General features: G+C 40.3%; 1 protein-coding gene across 1 annotated transcript in view; it reads right to left on the bottom strand.

Annotated features, from left to right (window-relative positions):
* Positions 1-20,979, bottom strand: part of PCSK5 (proprotein convertase subtilisin/kexin type 5) — a gene marked incomplete at its 5' end in the record, with an annotated part of 595,445 nt that overhangs the window by 36,466 nt on the left and 538,000 nt on the right. The window contains 4 exons of the mRNA XM_056806299.1: positions 5,072-5,305; positions 8,951-9,168; positions 15,914-16,109; positions 17,771-17,854. Coding sequence (XP_056662277.1) covers positions 5,072-5,305; positions 8,951-9,168; positions 15,914-16,109; positions 17,771-17,854 — 732 coding nt within the window. The remainder of the gene's footprint in view (positions 1-5,071; positions 5,306-8,950; positions 9,169-15,913; positions 16,110-17,770; positions 17,855-20,979) is intronic.

The following is a 20,979-nucleotide window of genomic DNA, read 5'->3' as shown; positions in this document are numbered from 1 at the left end:
TTTCAACTAGGAAGGCCTGCCTCTTTTGAGAACTGATTTCTGCCATCCCTTTTATTCATTTTATATTTTATTCATTGTCCTTTTATTCATTTTTTTAGCTGTGCTGCCAAATCTCGTCTACACCATTAATTTCTTGAAGTAACTTTTTTGTAATTCACAAAGTAAATTATAGTTTAGTCTCAATTAGAGCAAAAATTAATCCCCTAAAGTGGTCACCCATATTCAAATTCATACTATTCACAGTTTGAATTATGTACAATATTGTCATTGGTTCTAGCTCAAAGGAAATATACAGTGCAAATTCAAATAATACAACCACTTCTGGGGATAATCAGGACATGAATATAGTATTTATAGAGAATTCACAGATGGTAACATCTAGATCAGCCTTTACTGACCTGAATAATGGTAAGGGGTTGGGGTAGCAGAGGAAGAAGTGGGGTAAGCATTAGATTTAGAGTCAGAAGACCTAGATTCAAATTCTGATTTTGCTCTTCCCTATCTGACCTTGGACAAATAACTGCATCTCCTTGAGTTTCAGTTTCATCATTTTTAGAGTAAGGGATTTGGATTGAATGACCTTCAAAATCCCATCAAATTCTAAATGGAATGTGCATTTATTAAATGTCTACTATGTGGCTCAATGATTGAGAACCAGGCCTGGAGATAAAAGGTTCTGGGTTCAAATTTGACCTCAGACACTTTGCTATATGACCCTAGGCAAGTCCCTTAACCCTAGTTGCCTAGCCCTTAACACTCTTCTGCTTTGAAACCAATACTTGTATCAATTCTAAGACAGAAAATAAGGTGTTTTTTTTTCACTCAAATGCCTACTATGTGCCAAGTATTATGCTAAGTTTCATCATCTTTGGTATAAGGGATTTCAGGCAGATGACCTCCAAGTTCTCTTCTACTACTTCTTTTTTCTTTAAACCCTTACCTTCTGTCTTGGAATCAATACTGTGTATTGATTCAGGGAATCTGGGAAGTGTCTGAGGCCAGATTTGAACCTAGGACCTCCCCTCTCTAGGTCTGGTTCTCAATCCACTGAGCCACCCAGCTGCCCCTTCTCTTCTACTTCTAAATGGAAGAAGCATTTATTAAATACTTATTATATGCCAAACATTGTACTAAGCACTTTACAAATATTATCCCTTTGGATCCTTGTGCCAGTCTTGTGGGAGAGGAGCTATTATTATCCCAAATTTTACAGTTGAGAAAACTGAGGCAGACAGAGGTTACCTTACTTGCCCAGAATCACACATTTATGAAGTGTCAAACTGGATTTGAATTCATATCTTTCTGACTCCAGGGCCAATACTATTCACTCCACCAGATAGCTGCCTAAACGCTGTAAAATATCTACATTTTATTCAAGGGATATTTAGTCCATGGGACATATAAGTCATTGGTTTCTAAAAGACACCAGGACAGAGAAGGGGATGAGAGAAGGACCCAGCTTTTTAAAGGATCTTTGGGGTTTTCATATTGCAAAATCTCCAGTTCAGAAGGCCAACCGTTGGAGAGAAGAGAGAAAAGATATTTGCTGAAGAAATAGAGAAAATACACAGGGAGGTGGATAATGTCAGATGAAAAGATGATCATGGTTCACTGGCCCCAGAATGAATCTGGATCATAGATTTGGAACTTGAAGGTTCTTAGAAATCTTTTTGTCAAATTCTTTCATTTTACAAATGAGACGTTAAGTGACTTTCTCAAGGTTACACAGATAGCAGAACTGGGTTTTGAACTCAGGTATTTTGACTCCAGATTCATCACTCTTCTTACTACACTATATATCAACCATCTCCACTTGCCAAAGAATTTAAGGGAATCCAGGGAATCTTCCTAATAGTAATTTGGTGGAAGGTCTACTATGTCCACCAGTTTGAATGGGAAGGAATGAATGGGTAGCAGGCTCGGGGTGGTGGTGGTGACTCACTCAGAAATGTGGGGTGTTAGGGCTTTGAAACAGGAATGATGGAAGCTGAGGCTGTTTGGTCCATGGCTTCCAGAGAAATGGTTCCAGCTGGCAATTTTTGGGAACAGGGAAGAAAAAAACAATTTGAACAAATAGGGCAGAACACCCAGTTGTGTGGCTAAAGTCAATAACCCCAAGTCTTTTACAGAAGTTCTTTAGAGGCAGCTAAGTGATGCAATGGATCATGAGGAATCTAGAATCAGAAAGACCTGAGTTCAAATTTGGCTTCTGATACTGGGAAAGTCATTTAGCCTCTGTCTGCCTCAGTTTCTACAACTGTAAAATGAGGAAGTATGATACCTATATCTTAGGGTTGTTGCGAGTATCAAATGAGAAATTTGTAAAGTGATTATCACTGAGCTTGACACAGCATGTGTTTAATAAATCTCTCCCTCCATCTCTCCCTTCTTCCTTCCTTCCTTTCCCCCCTCCTTTCTATATTTGAAATCTAGAAGTCACTTTTTAGCAAAAAAAGTTATATTATATTAGCAATCTTCATGTGGCCTTCCAACAGAGCCTCTCTGAGTTTAGTTCTTATGGAGACACATAATCTCTGTCTCTCTCCTCACAGCTTTTCTAGGTTAGTAGGACAAACCAGAGAACAGCAATCAAATATTTTAGGATACCTATTTCTTCACTCTCTGATTCTTATTTCCTCTGTAAAACGAGTGGATTGGACTAGATGATTTTTTAGGTCTCTTCCTTATGATTAAAAAAAACAAACCCTTTACATTCTACCTTAGATCAATTCTGAGTATTAGTTCCAAGGCAGACAAGCAGGAAGGGCTAGGCAGTTGGGGTTAAGTGACTTGCCCAGGATCACACAGCTAAAAAGAGTCTGAGTCCAGATTTGAATCCATGCTCTCCTGTCTCCTGGCCTGGCTCTCTATCCACTGAGCCATCTTGCTGTACTTCTTCCCTATAATCATTAGGCATTATAAAATCAGAGCTGTAGAGCTGAAAAGGACCCTAGTGGTCAACTGATCTAATTCCTTCATTTTACAGATGAGCGTCACTAGAGAGTCTAAGTAATTTGCCTAAGTTCACATTGGTTGCAAGTGATAGAGTCTGGATTTGAATCCAGATCTTTTGACTCCAAATATAGTGTAACTGCTACATATATATGCTGTTTTTAAGAAACAGGGCAAGGAAATAGGAAATTTCTTCTTCTTCTCATTTCTTCTTCTGCCAGCAAAACTGTGATGGTAGAGACCTTGCTTATGACTTAGTATCACCTCCAAATTTTGGTAAGGCTTTGGAGGGGCACTATAGTAGAGGCCCACTTAAAACTGCTGTAGTGTCTTTCCCATAGATAAATAAGGGAGTTGTATGAAGTAAAGCCCACTCGTATAAGTGAAAAGATGGGGAACCAAGGCCAGAAATGTCTAACCTTTAGGGCCTGTGAGGTGGTTGCTACAGAGTCAGAGTTTGTCGTAGGGAGAGATGCCTGATTGATATGATTTCTGGGGCAAGAAGAAGATCCCCACCTATACTCATCCCTCCTCCCCAAATTTCTTTATGCTTTGCTGGAAGATGTCTGAGGTTCCTGTATCAGGGAACAAAACTTTTTATTTTGTAGTGATCGGATTTTAAATGCAACAATCCTATAAGATAGATATTATCATTAACCCTATTTTACAGTTGAGTAAACTGAGGCAAATAGCAATTAAGAGACTTGGCCAAAGCCATACAGCTAGTAAATGTGTGATGCTGAATCTGAACTCGTCTTCCTGAAAATTCACTGTGTCACCTAGCTGTGAAGACAATTAAAAAATTAAGGGAAAGGCTAGGTACCTTCAGGGAGTAGGATTAGGAGGCATCATGGAAAAAAGTCTTAAAAAGGGAGACTGGGGGCACTACAAACAAACTTGATCTACTCATAATACAGACCTACCTCATTTGATTGTACTTCTTTTCATTGTGCTTCCCAAATATTGTGTTTTTCATAATTCAAGGTTTATGGCAACACTGTATTAAACATATCTGTTGGTGCCATTTTCCCAACAGTATGTGCTCACATTGTATCTGCCACATTTTGGCAATTCAGATAGCATTTCATTATTTTTCATTATTATTATAGTATCCGCTATGGTGTTCTTTGATCAGTGTTCTTTGGTGTTATTATCGTAATTGTTTTGGGGTGCCCATAGAAGAAAGCAAACTTAATCAATAAAAGTGATGAGTACTCTGACTCCATCCCTGACTGGCCATTCCCCATTTCTCTTCTCTCCTGAGACAGAATAATACTGAAATCGGCCCAGTTGATAACCCCAAAGTGGCCCCTAAGAAATCAATGAAAGGAAGAGTCAATCTATGTGACAAATTTCACTGTCTTCTTAATTTGGGAAATTACCCCCCCCCCCCCAACCTTCAGCAGCCACTGCCCTGATCTGTAGCTCTGAAAATGGAGCAAGACCAACTATTGGCAAAAAGATTATGACTTGTTGAAGGCTTAGACAGTGGTTAACATTTCTAGTGATAAAGCTATTTTAAAATGAAGGTAGTGGGGCAGCTGGGTAGCACAGTGGATTGAGAGTCAGGCCCAGAGCAGGGAGGTCTTAAGTTCAAATCTGGCCTCAGACACTTCCCAGCTGTGTGACCCTGGGCAAGTCACTTGACCCACATTGCCTAGCCCTTACCACTCTTCTGCCTTGGAGCCAATTCACAGTATTGACTTCAAGACAGAAGGTAAGGGTTTAAAAAATAAATAAACAAAATGAAGATAGGTACCTTGGGTTTTTTTTACATAATACTATTGCATTGAACACAGCATTTTGTAAACATATACATAACTTTCACATGCACCAGGGAACCAAAAATTGCTGTGACTTGCTTTATTGTGATATTTACTTAATTGCAGTCGTCTGGCACAGTCTCCAAGGTATGCCTGTATTGTCTAGGACCAACCAATATTTCATATGTTAAGGACCTATGACTATATGAGTGCACACATTCCTCCCACTAAGGTTGTTGCAACTCCTCTCTAACTTGGAGTCTTAGAGAGCTGCCCTACCTAAAAAACCCTTCTGCTTTCCCCTCCATCAACACATCACCAAAGCACAACCCATCCAAGTCCCTTAGAGACTTCACCTTTGCAGTCTTTTGAAGCCTTTTCATAGTAAGTCCCATGTGGACATTCCTCCAGGCATTGTCCATCATAGTGGACCAAGGGATCGGGGCAGAGTATACAGTCATCATCGTCGGGGCCATTGCATGCCACACAGCTCTCACTGCAAGGGGAGCATTTGTAGAAATCCTCATAGAAGCCAGGGGGGCAGTTCTGGAGGCATATCTCATCATGCAAGAGGAAAGGAGGAATGCATTCTAAATCAGAAAAGAGAACAAGAGGTGAAGAAATAGGGAACACATCTTTAGGTTTCAATATGGCGAACAGCTAACATTTCCATTTCTGTAAGCTGACTGGCTTATTTCTGAGTATGTTTGGGTGGGTCTGACATCTGGTGCTACTCCTTCCCCATCTCTAAAGCACAACCAAGTGAAAACTTTCCTGGTTATATCTAGGGAGATGGAGGAAAGAGCTGTGTGATCTATACTGGATTGGTTCTGGAATGAAACGAGTGAGCCTGGCTTTTTGGATGCAGAACCTCAGGCTTCTAGATGGCTGCCATCGTTGAGTTAGTGTTGAGGTAAAGAAACTCAGTAGAACAGAGTCTTATGCATGAATGTATTCTTTCATTTCTTCGAGTACCTCAAATTTCAGCCATTAGCAAGAGTTGTACACAAATTGGCAATTTCATTTTGTGAATTAGTTTGTTTTAAGCATACATATGTATATAGACATATTAATGTAGATGTCTATACAAGTGCACATATGTATGGATATATTACATACATATATATATAAAACTGGGGGGCATATTCAGAGCCTCCCCACCTGCTTGTGATCAACCAGATGGACTACAGTGCAGAACATGGTCACTTTGAGGGAGACCAGCTCCCTGTCTGCTTCCTGCCTAGTGGCCATAGAAAATTCAATATGAAATATATGCCAAATGGCCTTGGGCAAGTCACTTAACCTCTTGGTGCTTCAGGTAACTATCCAAGACTATATGTTGGGGAACAGTAATAATAATGAATCACATAAGAAGGTCCTATGGGAATGAAGTCCTTTTTAACGATGCAGACTTACAACTCTTCTTGAACTTATAGTTTTAAGTAGTTGCCTCAAATATCTAGAAGTGAAGTGACTTGTCCAAGATCACATGGCCAGTATATATATCATAGGTTATCTCAACTGTGAAACCAATTATTTATCCATAATACCATGCTATATTTCATATACCATATGATATGATAAATATGGCCTCCCAAATTTACCCCTTGCTAATTCCTCTCATTTTTTTCATTTGTCACCTAACAGCTGAGCATATCTCACCCAATCAAGATGTACCGTGAGCTTGGCATAACAACAATCCTCTGCACTCGATTCCTTGGGGTGAATTCTGCTACTGTCACTCAGTTACTATCAAAATCACTGAACCAGCTCAAACCAATCAACCTGAACCATCCCTGAGATTAAGCAAACTCACACCTGCTAAGACTGAGCAAACCACATCCAGGTCATGCAACCCTGATGAAAAAAGACTCTTTGTGGCCGAGTAAGCTGTTGTGAACCAAACCGACTTTGTCATTGTTCCTACTCCACCCTGGCTCCTTGCTCTTAGTCTTGACACAACTATAGGTACCAAGGTAATAAAGATGTGAGTTGATATATATATATATATAAACACAAATGTAACTAGAATAAGAAAAGTCATAATTGTGTCAGTAGATATAGAGAAACAACTTTTGACAAGAAACAACATGTATTTTTTAAAATAAAAGCAACCTAGAAAATAGAAATAAATGGACTTTTAAAAATATGATAAGGGGGGGTATGAGTGGCTCCGTGGATTGAGAGCCAGGCTTAGAAATGGGGGGTTCTGGGTTTGAATCTGTCCCCAGATACTCTCTAGCTATGTGACCCTGGGCAAGTCACTTAACCCCCATTGCCCAGCCCTTACCACTCTTCTGCCTTGGAACCAATACACAATATTGATTCTAAGAAGAAAGTTAAGAATTAAAAAATAATTAAAAAATAAATATATGATAGATATATGATAAATACATATACTAAATCTATATATATGATAATGTGGGCAGCTAACAGACTCAGTAGATATAGCTCCAGGTCTAGAGTCAAGAGGTCCTGGGTTCAAATCTAACCTCAAACACTTCCCAGCTGTGTGACCCTGGGCAAGTCATTTAACCCCCATTGCCTAGCCCTTACTGCTCTTCTGCCTTGGAACCAATACATAGAATTGATTCTAAGATGGAAAGTAAGGGTTTTAAAAAATTTAATTTTAAAAATTAAAATCAATATGATAAATGTCATCTATCTAAAACCCACAGCTAGTACTAAATGCAACAGGCATAAAGTAGAGGTTTCCTCAAAAGAGTCAGTAGTAAGTAAAAAATATCCATTATCAGGGTCACAAAGTTCATTTGCTATATGTGCCTAAGTATTATTTGAACCCTGATACACACACACATATAAAACAAATCAATTCACCAGAACTCAATATTATTATGCAAACATCATGCATGTATGTGTATTTATATATACACAGACATGCGATATATATGTACATATACATACACACACATATATATAAATATACATCCAGATTTCAGTATTTCAAGAGATGGGGATTTTCTCTCTCCATTTTTTTAAAAACCCTTACCTTCTGTTTTAGAATCACTACTGTATATTGGTTCTAAGGTGGAAGAGTGGTAAAGAGTAGATAATGGGGGTTAAGTGACTTGCCCAGGGTTACACAGCTGGGAAGTGTCTGAGGCTAGATTTGAACCCAGTCTCTGAGCCTGGCTCTCAATCTACTGAGCCACCCAGATGTCCCCTTCTCTCTATATTGATATAGATCACAATCCCTCTATAACTCTGCAATCAAATGGATGATGAGTCTTTTCTAACTAACTTGGCTTGGTCTGATAGCCATGGAGAAGACAATGTGGCCTCCACTACATGATGGGGCACTGTAAGATCTTGTGGAGGAGTTGAGGATATGTAGATACAGGCATACACATACAAATACACAAATACATACATGCATACATATGTACATATATAATGTACATTTAGGTATACAAACAGAATTCATGTTATGAGTTTGTGTTGACTCACCTAGCCTCACTTTCCTCTATATATTCTATATTCTAGGCAAGAATGGTCCACTTGCTGCTCCCCATCCACATTCCATCTCCTATCTCCCTGCTTTTGCCCAGGTTTTCTTCATGCCTACAATGTGCTACTCTTTGCTCTTGGCTTACAGAATCTCTAGCTTCCTTTAACATGAAGTTTAAATATTAACCAGGTACTTAAAGACTGCACTGATCCTTGCTATAATCTGGTATATATTTAATATTTAACTTTGTAAAGACATGTTCTTCTTCCTTAAAAGAACGCCCCCCCCCCTTTTTTTTTTGGTATCCCCAGCCTCTAGCATGGTGCCTAGCATATATCAGGCACTTAAGACATGCTTCTTGATTTGAATTTAATTGTCTGCTTTGGGAATCTTGAATAATAAGATGTTTACACAATAGCTGAGGATTATCTAGATAGGACCAAAGTCCATCACTACAGATACACTAAGGCCTGTTTCATTTTATAGCCTATAATCCAATCCTATATGTAAAACTCCTGGTAGTCAGATATGACTCTGTTTATCTAATGTAAACACTGTCCATATTTTGCCTTGGATAGAGAGTTCGGCTGGCAAAATAAGGAATTCTTTAGCGCTATACTTGGTAGCTTTCTTTGCCATCTTTTCACTCGTAACTGGGAAAAATGACATTTACAACTGTTTCTAGATATGTGAATCTGCTGTTCCTTTGGCCCCTTTCAGAGAGAGGACCACAGGGACAATTTCTCCTTCCATTGCTCTGACATACCTTTACATGTTTTCTCATGCAGACATTCTTGACACATTTCTGGACAGTGCCTACATATTCCATCCATAGCAACGTGCCTCTTGGGGCAGGATTCCCGGCATGTGCCTTGGGTCAAGACCAAGTCTCTTTCACACGAGTAGCAATTGGTGGCATTTCCTTCACAGGTTTTGCAAGTTACATTACAGGCTTTGCAAGTTCCATTTTCTGCATAAAAGCTCCTACGAAGGGAAGAAAATATGCTTATGAGTTTGGGGATACTAACCATACTTTGTGTCATGCAGAATTAGAGATCATTTAATATTGCAAAAGATCCACATATTTACCTTCATTACACTGATGCAAATGGAAATCCTTCCATGATTTGGTAGGGAGCATTAGCTAACAGTTTTTGCACCTAAGACAAATGACATTAAATGTGCCTATTGGTGAGGCTGGGCTAGTGAGCCATCAGCTCAGAGAAGAGCCCACCTTGAGGTGAAGCCATCACTTAACACCCCCTCCACCCTCTTTTCTGGGGTCAAGAACTGTGATTTCATTGATATAGAAAAATCCCTTTACCAATGTAGATCGGCAAATCTTCTGTGACTTAAAAAAGACTTTTCCGGTGCTCAGAGGTTAAGTGACTTGCTCAGCATTGCACAGTAAATAAATGTAAGAGTCAGGAGTTGAATTTAGATCATCTGACTCTTGAGCCTGCTATCTATACACCATGCCATGCTGATAGGTTTCTATTTTCACTGGTTAGTTTTGCGAACTTGCTAGGGACAGCTAGGTGGCACAGTGAATTGAGCACCAGACCCAAAGTGAAAAAGACATCTCCCTGAGTTCAAATCTGGCCTCAGATACTCAGATACTAGCTCTGTAGCCCTGGGCATCTCATTTCATTCTGCTTGCCTCCATTTCCTCATCTATAGAATGAACTAGAGAAGGAAATGGCAAACCACTCCAGGATCCTTGCCAAGAAAACCCCAAATGGGGTCACAAAGAGTCAGATACAACTGAAAAATACTTGACAATTCTTTTTTTTCTTCCATTTTAGAATTGATATTAAGCACCATTCTAAGCACTTGGGAGGCAAAGTAAAAAATTAAATGGTTCCTACCCTCAGGGAATGTACATTCTACTAGTACATAATAGGATACTAAACGTCCATTCCTACTATTTTTCATTCATGAACTTTTTTGAACCTGGATGAGATATAGTTCCATCTCCAAAATAATAGAATTATTCTGGGTTTCTCACACTGATAGAGAATATGAAGAATGATAGAATAGGAAGAAGTGATATTCATACATTAATTAGAAAGCAAGGGGATAGATAGGTAGCTCAGTAGACAGAAACAAGAGGTCCTGGGTTCAAATCCGGGCTCATACACATCCTGGATGTGTGACCCTGGGCAAGTCACTTAACCTCCATTGCCTAGCTCTTACTACTCTTCTTCCTTGGAACCAGTACTTAGTACTGACTTTAAGATTGAAGGTAAGGTTTAAATAAAAGCTAGAAAGCAAGGAAGATGAAAATAAATTAGGAAAAGTTAGAACCAAATGCATATATAAACAGAAGCTGTGGAAAGTCAGAAAAATGTCTTCTTGAGAGAATGGAACTATAACCTCCATGGGGCAAACAGAGCTTTGTCCAAGAGCACTAGCACTCCAAGGGCATACTGTGGGAAAGCAGTTTTTGTGCTGTATCATTCTGGTAACTAACTCCATTTTAAAACCCTTTAAAAAAGTCTTCTTTCATTGAATCAATACTGTGTATTAGTTCTAAGGCAGAAGAGTGGCAAGGGCTAGGCAATGGGGGGAAAGTGACTTGCTTAGGATCACCCAGCTAGCAAGTATCTGAGGTCAGATTTTGAGGACCTTCCACCTCTAGGCCTGTCTCTCCATCCACTGGGCCACCTCATCATTCTATTCAAACCTTTTAAAAATCTTTGAGTAGGAGCCCAGGTAGGAAAGGGTGCCTGCACCAGGGGCAGAGAAAGCATTAGCTCATCCCCCTATCAGGATTGTCGTGCTTTTATTACTAAAGTTTTTATCTATTTCCTCTTTATTTTCCCAAGTTTGCCTTATTCACTAAGGGGAAGCCCCAACCAAGATTCCTTTGAACAACACTTCTTACCCAGGAAGATGTTCTTCCTCTCCAAGTGAGAACACTGTCCACAAGCCTTACCTTGAGGCCCTCTGTTGACCCATGCCATGATGGTCCACAGCCTATGGGCCTCCTTTCCATGGCTTACCTTTCCCTAACCTGTTCAGGAGTTTCTCATGCTAGTAAAGAATATGAAGGGAGGAAAATGAAAAACCAAGCGGCCAACTCTCCCAGCACAGCTACGCCTGCATTCTCTGAACTGCTACGCCTGCATTCTCTGAACTGCTACCTCCCTCCATCAACTCATTTTACTCTGGTGAAAAAATTTCTAGTTACAGTTCAGAAAGAGAATCTTTCTTTTTGGTGACATTAGATGACCAAAGACCCTGCTACACTGAAGAGCCAAGTTTGCATTCTCTAACTGAATTTAATACTATAGTATAAAACGTGTGTCAGCAAACTACACTGGTGCCTCTTTGTGGAGGGCCCTGGAGCTAGGAAGGGTTTGTAAACTTGGCTCTGAGGCATAAACAAAACCAACCAAACAAAAACCAAACAAACAAGTTGGGGCTGATTTGCCCAAGAAACTTGTGTTGCTTTCTTCAATACAGTCTGATTCTTTTGGACCTCATTTGGAGTTTTCTTGGCAAAGATCCTGGAGTAGTTTGCCATTTCCTTCTCCAGCGCCTTTTTACAAATGAGGAAATTGAGGCAAACAGGGTAAAGTGACTTGCCTAGGATCACATAGCTAATAAGTGTCTGGGGTCAGATTTGAATTTAGGAAGATGAGTCTTCCTGACTGTAGGCCTGGTACTCTCTCCACTGTGCCACCTAGATGCCCTGAAGAAGGTGGGGAGAAAGAAAGTAAGGGAATGAGAAAAGAATCTAAGACAGGCCAGAGGAAATCACAGACAAGCAGGAAGGTTTTGAAAGTTGCATATTAGGGGCAGTTAGGTGGCTCAGTGGAGAGTTAGCCCTTTATGCTCTTCTGCCTTTGGAACCAAGATGGCAAGGATTAAAAAAAAAAGGAAGAAAGGAAGAAAGTTTTATGTTGAATTTGTTACATACTTAAACAAATGCAAATCCTGTAATTTTCAGTTTCATGGGCAGTTCTCTACTACTATATATGTGGAAAAGGTTGTGTATGAAGTTTAGAATATATTTTTTTTTAATTAAAAAAGCAAAGGAGTCAGTCTCCCAAATATTTACCATTTTTTTGTTCTAAGGTAATAGAAGCTTTGTTCCAATCCTGTGAAGGCATAGGGAATAATTTTTATTTAGTTTTGTATTTCCTGTATTATTCATTTTTTTGTCAGTTAGAGCCCATTGACTCTTAGCCAATCTATTGAAGTTTTCCCAGTCAGTGTGAATAGTCAAGGGGCCAGACTGCATTTTAATCGACTGACTTTATTGAAGCCAGTAATGATTCTTATACTAAGGACTCCTTTAATCAAACTGGTTATCAAAGCGGGGCTTCATCTTGACATCAGGTGACTAGTTCCGGTAGTGAGGTTAGAACAGCTTTATTGCTGGAAGAATTGGGTGGAGAGGATAAAGGGGAGGCTGAGGTCACAATTTAGGATGAAGAAACCAGTCAGGTTAAACTGTAGATCTCAGAAAGGGAAGAAAGGAAGGGAGCTGGAATGAGGGATTTGGCTGATTCTGGAAGAAACTGCAGTGAAAAGAGTGTTCTTGCCAAAACTCTGTTTGCGATCACAGCTAATTCAAGATAAAGCATCATCACCAACTCAAGTTGAGGAAGGAACCCACCCAGAAAGTGAGGTCTGGGGAGTGTTGTTCACAATGGCAAAGGAAGTGTTTATGCAGAAAGCCCATCCGATCATGTATTCTCCTCCTATCTTCTACTTGAGTCTAAGCTATTTGCTTTCGTTTCCCCAAAGGAAAATGGATGAGAAAAATAATAGTGCTAATAATTTATTTGCTGAGTGTATTTCCCTCATATTGGGGGGAAATCCTCACAATTAACTAGGGGAAAAGGGATTGTGATTTGGTCTCTTGATGGGAAAACTAGGTGGTACAGTGGGTAGAGTGCTGAGTCTAGACTCAGAAAGACTCAACTTCCTGAGTTTAAATCTGGCTTTAGAGACTTACTGGTTGTGTGACCCTGGGCAAGTCACTTCACCCTGTTTGCTTCAGTTTCCTCATCTGTAAAATGAGCTGGATTAAGTACTAGGTGTTCAGCACTGTGTCCTTTAATGTATGACTCTCGGAACTGAATAGGACACCTATGATATGGTCTGACACAGAGATCACAACAATTATGTCCTTACTTATTCTGGGCACTATTCCTCTCTTCACTTTCATCTTCCTTTTTCTTTTTCACTTTCCTTCTCCTTACCATCTAAGCCTCTTTCCTTCCCTACCCCAACATGACAGTCTTGAGAATGTATCAAAGGGCATAAGAGGTAAAGGGAAAGGAAGGTAGGAAGAGAAGGCGATGATTAGATTAAGCAATACAAGGCTAAGCAACAGGCAAATTCCATTTTGATAAGAGTGAAAGGGAGAACACCGATAAAACCCTTCTTAGTAAGAAGGTTGGAGAACACAGACAGGAAATGACCAGGAGACTGGCCTCATGTAGTTGCTGCCCCTTCCTGGCTTTCTCTGATGTTTATAGTCCAGATATGTTTTTGTGTTCAAATTGCATATCATTCTGGGTCCTCTTAACCTTTCTAGTCAGTGAAGTAAATTTATAAGTAGTCAGCATAAAGTAACAATAGCAGGTAAGATTGCTTTTGTTGTTCAGCTATTTCATTCATGTCTGACTCATGTGACCCTATTTGGGGTTTTCTTGCCCTTTTCTTTTCCAGTTCATTTTTCAGATGAGAAAACTGAGGCAAACAGAGTCAAGTGACTTGCCAGGGTCACCCAGTATTGTTAAGGGTAAACAGGTTTCTAAAGGCTTTGTGGTATCTTGGAACATCAGGATTCATCTGATAAAAGCAGTGAAGCATTGCCTGGAAATAACTGCAAAGTTTCTGCACAAGAACAGTTGGGATTACTCTGAACAGTCCCAGAGCCTTTTGCAGATAAACATCAAGGCTGCTTCTCTCCGTCTTATCCCAGTCACAACCTGACAAACATTTAAAGTGGTTGATGAACATGGCCTATTACTGGAGAGAATTTTCTCCTCTGTTGCCCAACTCCAGAGCCACCTTCCTCCTCTTTTTCTTCGAATACTATACAAGTTGTCATCTTCTTTCTGGGGCTTGGGTCTATCTAAGGCCCGCACATGGTGGAATTCTTTTAAAGGAAATAAACACATTCCCTGAGCACGCTGGCTCTTTGGGTTGCCAGGGCAGAGGAAAATGGTCTTTTGGGCTTTTAAAGAATAGCAGTATCTGAGGCCAGATGGGAACTCAGTTCTTCCTGACTCCACGCTATCCTCTGTGCCATCTCTATTGCAGATAGAGGAGACAAATACAGACTGGTCCATAGATCAGAGGAACATAATTGTAAAGTGCATCACATATTAGCCCCAATCACATCCTGCTATATGTGCTAAATCAGGAACAGTTATATGAAGACGTCAGGGTCCTTTTGGTCCTAGGGTGTGTAAGTGCCAGACAAGCTCTAGGCACCGCTGTAAGAGCAACTGAGCGAGTGCCAAAGGATACTGATAACTTGGAGATGATGTGAATGTTAACTTGAACGTTTTGCTGACTGCTTTGAGTTGATTTGGATATGTTATTAAAGTGACCCCCATGGCATGGATGAGGATTAGTCTGTTCCAACAACTACAAAAAGCCTATAAAAATGAGATCTCCAACTCTTGCCCAGTTACATTTTAATCTGGTTGGGGCCCATGGGGGAGTGTGGGGTGTGTAGTTGACACCTTTGCTTTAGTCAGCTCCCTCAGACTAAAATTGTCGAGCAGTTATTCATTTATATTTGTAGCCTGAACCCCATTGGGAGAGTTTCCTTCATGGATGAAACTGCAAACCTGGCTAAAAAAGCAATAATGAAATTCCTACCCCTCCAGCGATAGCCATCGCTTACACTCACAATGTAGACCTCCCATCCTCCCCACCCCAGGGAGGCTTCCTTAATTAATAATGATAATAACTCACATGGAAAATTGGCTTTAAGGCTACAAAGTACTGATGCAAGGGCTGCTTTTGCCTGAGGACTGCATGATTCTAGCTGGCAATGGAGAAACAATACTAAAGATGCCCGAAAGAAGCATTAGTTCAAAGTGGAAAGAACCTAAGTTTTTAAGAAAGGCAATGGCCTTCTGTCTGTGATGTATTTGTGCAGTGTGTCCAGTGCTGAGGATATAGGTGGTCTTTCCAAGAGACAGAAGTTTGGAAGAAGTCATTTCCTAGGAAGAAGCTTAAATGGATGTAAAAAAAAAAGTGGAGGGAAGCCAAAGGGAGCAGCTCAGTGATGCAGGGGATAGAGAGCTGAGTCTGGAGTCAGGAAGACTCAGTAAATCCAGACTCAGACACTTACACTGTGATAGTAGTCAAGTCACTTAAGCCTGTTTGTCTCAGTTTCCTCATCTATGAAATGAGCTGGAGAAAGAAATGGCAAAGCACACCAGTATCTTTACCAAGAAAACCCCAGATGGGGTCACGAAGAGTCAGACACTACTGAAACAACTCAACAAAGACAAAAACAACAGGGAGCTAAAGGGAGAGTACTGAGAGAGACAGAGACACAGAGACAGGCAGAGATAGAGTCAGTGAGAGACAGAAACACACACAAACATGCAGAGACAGAGAAAGAGGGAAGAAGGAGGGAATGACAGGGAAGGAGAAAAGCAAGAGACAAAGAGACAGAGACAGAGAGAGAGACAGAGAGGGAGAGACAGAGACAGAGAGGGAGAGAGACAGAGAGAGTTGTACTTACTCAGGGCAGTGTGTGTAGCACCTGCCAAGGTGCAGGTAGAGTGGGTGGGCTGGTTGAGATAGACACTTCTGGCAGATATTCATGGCAGAGCAGTACTCACAGTCCTCTGTGCATTTCTCACATCTCCCACTTGTCACTGAGGGCCAGGTTCCTTGGGGACAGGAAGGGACGCAGGACTGAGAGAAAATATAGGTTCCTAAAACACACCAAAGGGAACAGGAAAGAACATTCAAATCAAATAAGTCAGGTCTCCCTCTAAACCAGCAGTTCACACCCGAGGGCCCATGAACTTAATTAAGACATTTTTTTGATAAGTGTATTTCAATATATTGATTTTCTTTGTAATCTGGTGTGCTTTATTTTAGGCATTTAAATTCATTATTCTGAGAAGGGATTCATCAGAGACTGCCAGAGGGTGAAGAACCCCTACTCTAAGTGAAGTGCTGTTCTACACAAGGAATATGGGGGCCATAGCAGGGTCCCTCAACTTTCTGTAACTTCTCATGCTATCCTGGACAGTAGTACTATGTTGGACATACCAGAATCCCTAACAAGGATGACAATGCCTCCCAAATTGGCCAAACCTACTGGTGTCCAGAAGCGCTCTAACTGGATGTCATTAACTGGTGTAACCTTGAAGAAATAACCTCATCTGCCCATCCAGTTTTTTCAGTGGCAATGGGATTGTGGGAATGGGAAGAACATGTGCAAAAAATGGAAAGAGCAGCTGAACAGGGAGGCCCAAGTACTTAGAGACAAGCCTTTCCTATTTCATAATTTTGCTTCCAGCTACCTCTGTGCTCAAACGTCAGATGATCCCCTTATTGACTTTTACCCAAAGAACACTTCTCATGAACTAGACCAGCCATTTGAAGACTAGAATGGAGCTTTCATCAGTTTATCAGGCCATGGGCAAGTATTCAAAAGCTACCATGGAAAGAGCTGAGGGAGGGAAGATGTCCATGGACAGTTCACAAAACAGCATCCCTTTATCCAACGCCTCAGACATCCCTCTGCCAACTTCCCTGACACAGATGCATTTTCCAAACCAGAGGCCAAGGGTGAAGGTTAAAGATTTAACCCTTTAGATTCTGAAATTCTCCCAACTTGATTCTGGTGCTTGGGCCTCTCCAGGGGAATAAGGAGATAAGAAGGAAGAGCTGGTGTCTGCCATGTCTGTGGACTCATTAGACCATGAGAGATGACATCTAACTGGCCAAGTTGGGAGGAGTATGACTAGGTATTTAAATTTTCACTAAGAGAGCAGGAGTGGAGAGAGAAACAAGCCAACCCAGAGGAACAAACGGTTACTCTTTATTTTACAGAAGAAGAAACAGACTAGACCATAGAATGGCCTTTCCTAGGTCACACCAATCAGTAGTATAGCCTAGAATTCATTTCCTAATTGATCAGTTGGTTACTCAACTGTCATAGTCGAGTATGTCAGTCATAGACAAGTCAGTCATTGAAATATTTACATAGGAGAGGAGGAAAATGGATTATTTAAGAAATACCTGCTTAGGAAGACAGTCTTGTATAGTAGTGGATAGAATATGAGATTTGAATGGAAAGATCTGGGTTTGATTTCTGACTGCTAACATAAACTGTGCAACACTGGGCAAGTCACTTAACCTCTCTGAGAATGAGAAGATTATAGCAAATTTCTGAGGTTCCTTCTATGATTTCAAATTCTTAAGATCACAGGATTTTACATTTTTAGGGCTTTTTGTTAAGGAATAATGAAAACAAACCTAACTAAACTGAAAACGGAGGTATTTAAATTTTCATTGTCAATGATTATGATATCCAGAGCAATGCAAACCCAAGAGTTGTCCTTGGCTGCCAAACCCTACTAACCTTTCGGACAGGAAGTGCACATAGCGGCTGATTCATTACAGGTTTTACAAGAAGGATCACAAGACTGATGTTGTCTCCAGTTACCTGTAAGAAGGAAAGGGGAACAAATAAATTAATCTTATGCGAAGAAGAATAGATTCTTTTCATTATGCCAATCTTAAACAGGTTTTTATTCTCCAGACAAAAATCACATTTCTACTCGTTTGTGGTATAGATAAAAGGCAGCGTTCACTTCTCTCCCTCTGCACATATTCTAGTATTCAAGAGAGGAAAGGGAATAGGGCCCAAAGCTGTCATTTTTTTAAAAATGAAGTTTTATTTTTTCAATTAACAAGCATTTATTTCCTTTCCATCCAAAAATTGAAAATTCCAAATCCCACCAAAGTTGGTTTAAACAAACAAACAAACCCTTTGTAAAAAATATGCCTAGGCAAGCAAAGTCAATTCTCACATTGGTTATGTCCAAAAATATATTTCTCATTTTGTATATTGAATTGATCACTTCTTACGTCAGGAGGTGTCATCATTGATCCTCAGGAATGATGGCTGGTCATTGTGTTGAACAGAGATTTCAATGGTAGAGACAGCCCTCAGATAATAAAACTTCTACCACAGAAGGTTAGTGCCTTCTCTGCAACATTTTCTCTTAGACAGTTGTTTATGTCTGAGTACTGATTGGTTAAGTGACTTGCCCAGGGCCACATCGATAGTATATGCCAAAGGTAGGACTTGAACTTTGGTTTTTCCTTACTCTAAGGCTGCTAAGTGATACAGGGATTCAGGGCAGGCCTATGTTCGAATCCTGCCTGAAATACTTAGCTGTGGAACCTTGGACAAGTCATTTAACCTCTTGTGGCCTCAGTTTCCTTATCTGTAAAAGAGGGATATAACAACAGCACCTGTCTCATAGAGTTGTTGTGAGGATCAAATGAGATTATATACATATATAATTATGAGAGCATATATGTGAGATTTTATGTATTTATATGTCTGTGAATATTAAAGAACTATATAAAAGGGCAGCTAGATGGCTCAGTGGATAGAGTCAGATCTAGAGATGGGAGGTCCTGGATTCAGATTTGAATGCAGATACTTCCAAGCTGTGTGTCCCTGCGGAAAACACTTAAGTCTCACTGCTTAGCCCTTACAGCTCTTCTGCCTTGGAGCTGATACATAGTATTGATTCTAAGGTGAAAGGTGAGGGTTTAAAAAAAAACAAAACTATATAAATAATAGTAATTGTTGCTATTGTCATGGTTACAGGTTTTCACAAGGTCAAGGAATTACACAGTAACTTTAATGTGCCTTTGAAACTTCCCCTGGCCACAGTTGTTGCTCCAAATTTGGATCATGAATTATAATGATCTCTTCCCACTCCAATCAACTTAGTATGATTGTGCTCCATCCAGACAGGTCAAGACATCCTTCTCCAGACCCCTCTTGGATTGGGTGAAATCAATATAAAAACCTAGGTAAGACATAGGGGGCCCGTGCACATTAAGCCAGGACACCAAGGGGCAATGCAGTTTCTGACTTCTGGAATGGGGTGATGGAAGTGCCCTTGCTCAATCTCTGACCCGGTGGCCTGACCTGATTATGTGCCCGGCACATGTGACCCAGACTGTCCAATCAAAAGCCAAGTAGGTGTACATGTGAGAATCTGAGCTCTTTGGCTGAAGTCCCTTTCCTGAACTCAAGCCTGTTCCTGGGCTGGCCATGTGGTTAGCTGGGCCCCAGTGGGGAATCTGGGATCTGATGAAGCAGAAGCATTCAGCTAGAGACTTTGGAGAGTTAGGCTGGTAACCTTATTTCTCTTTTTTCTTTCTCTTTACTAATAAGTACTTTAAATTTAGCATAAAGTCTCCAAGATTAATTTTTATTTATTACAGGATCAAATATAGTCTTCAAGTTGGCATTCAAAGCTCTTCATAACTTGACTCCTTCCTACATTTCCAGTCTTCTTTTATGTTATTTCTCACTCTTGGACTCCTACCAATATACTGACTCCAATTTATGCACTGACATTGGCCTCCTGCCTGTTCCTCAAAAAAGACACTCCAACTCTCAGAGCTCTGGCCATCTTCTCTGGTTGTCACTCATGCCTGGAATTCTCTCCCTCCACATCTCTGCCTGGTTTCCTTCAAGTGTCAACTAAAATCTCACTTCTACAGGAAGCTTTTCCTGATTTCCCTTAGTACTAGTGCCTTCCCTCCGTTGATTATTTCCTCTTTCTCCTGTATGTAGATTGCATACAGCTGTCCGCATGCTGTTTTCCCCATTAGATTGTGGGCTTCTTAAAGGCAGGAGTTGTCTCTTGCCTTTCTTTCTATCTGCAGATCTCAGCAATGTGCGTGGCACAGAGTAGGTCCTTAATAAATATTTATTGATATGGAAATAAGACTTGATCAATGACACATGTAAAACCCAGTGGAATTGCATGTCGGCTACGGGAGGGGGGTAGGAGAAGGGGAGGGAAAGAAGATGAATTTTGAAACTGTAGAAAAATATTCTAAATTAATTAATTAAATAAAATTTTCTAAATTAAAAAAATAAAAAAATAAATGTTTATTGACTTACTGAACTATTCAGTGGTGAGTTCAGAAGAGGTACCTTTATATCTTATTTTTTTTTAAACCTTACCTTCCACCTTAAAATCAATACTCTGTGTTTGTTCCAAAACAGAAGATCAATAATGGTTAGGGAATGGGGATTGAGTGATTTGCTCATGGTCACCCAGCTAGGAAGTGTCTGAGGTTAGATTTGAATCCAAGACCTCCTATCTCCAGGGTTTGCTCATACCCCACTGAATTACCTAGCTGCCCCCCCCCCTTTACATCTTGTTTCATTTCTTGCAATTGAAGAAGATTTAATCCAGTAACAAATACTTATTAAGTGCCTACTGTTTGCAAAACAACTGGAGCTAGACAAGAATTAATGTCCTGCCTCCAAGGAAGAAACATTGTCCTGGGTCTTGCCTCACTTTCTTTAAATACTCTGTACACAGTTGACACTTAATAAATGTTGGTGAAATTTAACTGAGAAACTAGAGTTGACAGGGTTGCAAGTGGTCACATAGTCCAGGCTCTGCACATTTCATAATATCCCTAAATGATGGATCATCCACCCTTTCTTTGAACAATGGCAGCCATAGGGAGCTCATGAAAACCACAATTTTCAAGGAGAAGGGGTGCCCCCTCAGTTTCAACGTA

Source organism: Monodelphis domestica, chromosome 7, assembly GCF_027887165.1.
Source record: "Monodelphis domestica isolate mMonDom1 chromosome 7, mMonDom1.pri, whole genome shotgun sequence".
NCBI lineage: Eukaryota > Metazoa > Chordata > Mammalia > Didelphimorphia > Didelphidae > Monodelphis > Monodelphis domestica.
Note: the sequence above shows the minus strand (reverse complement) of the source record. Positions and strands in the feature narration are given on the sequence as shown.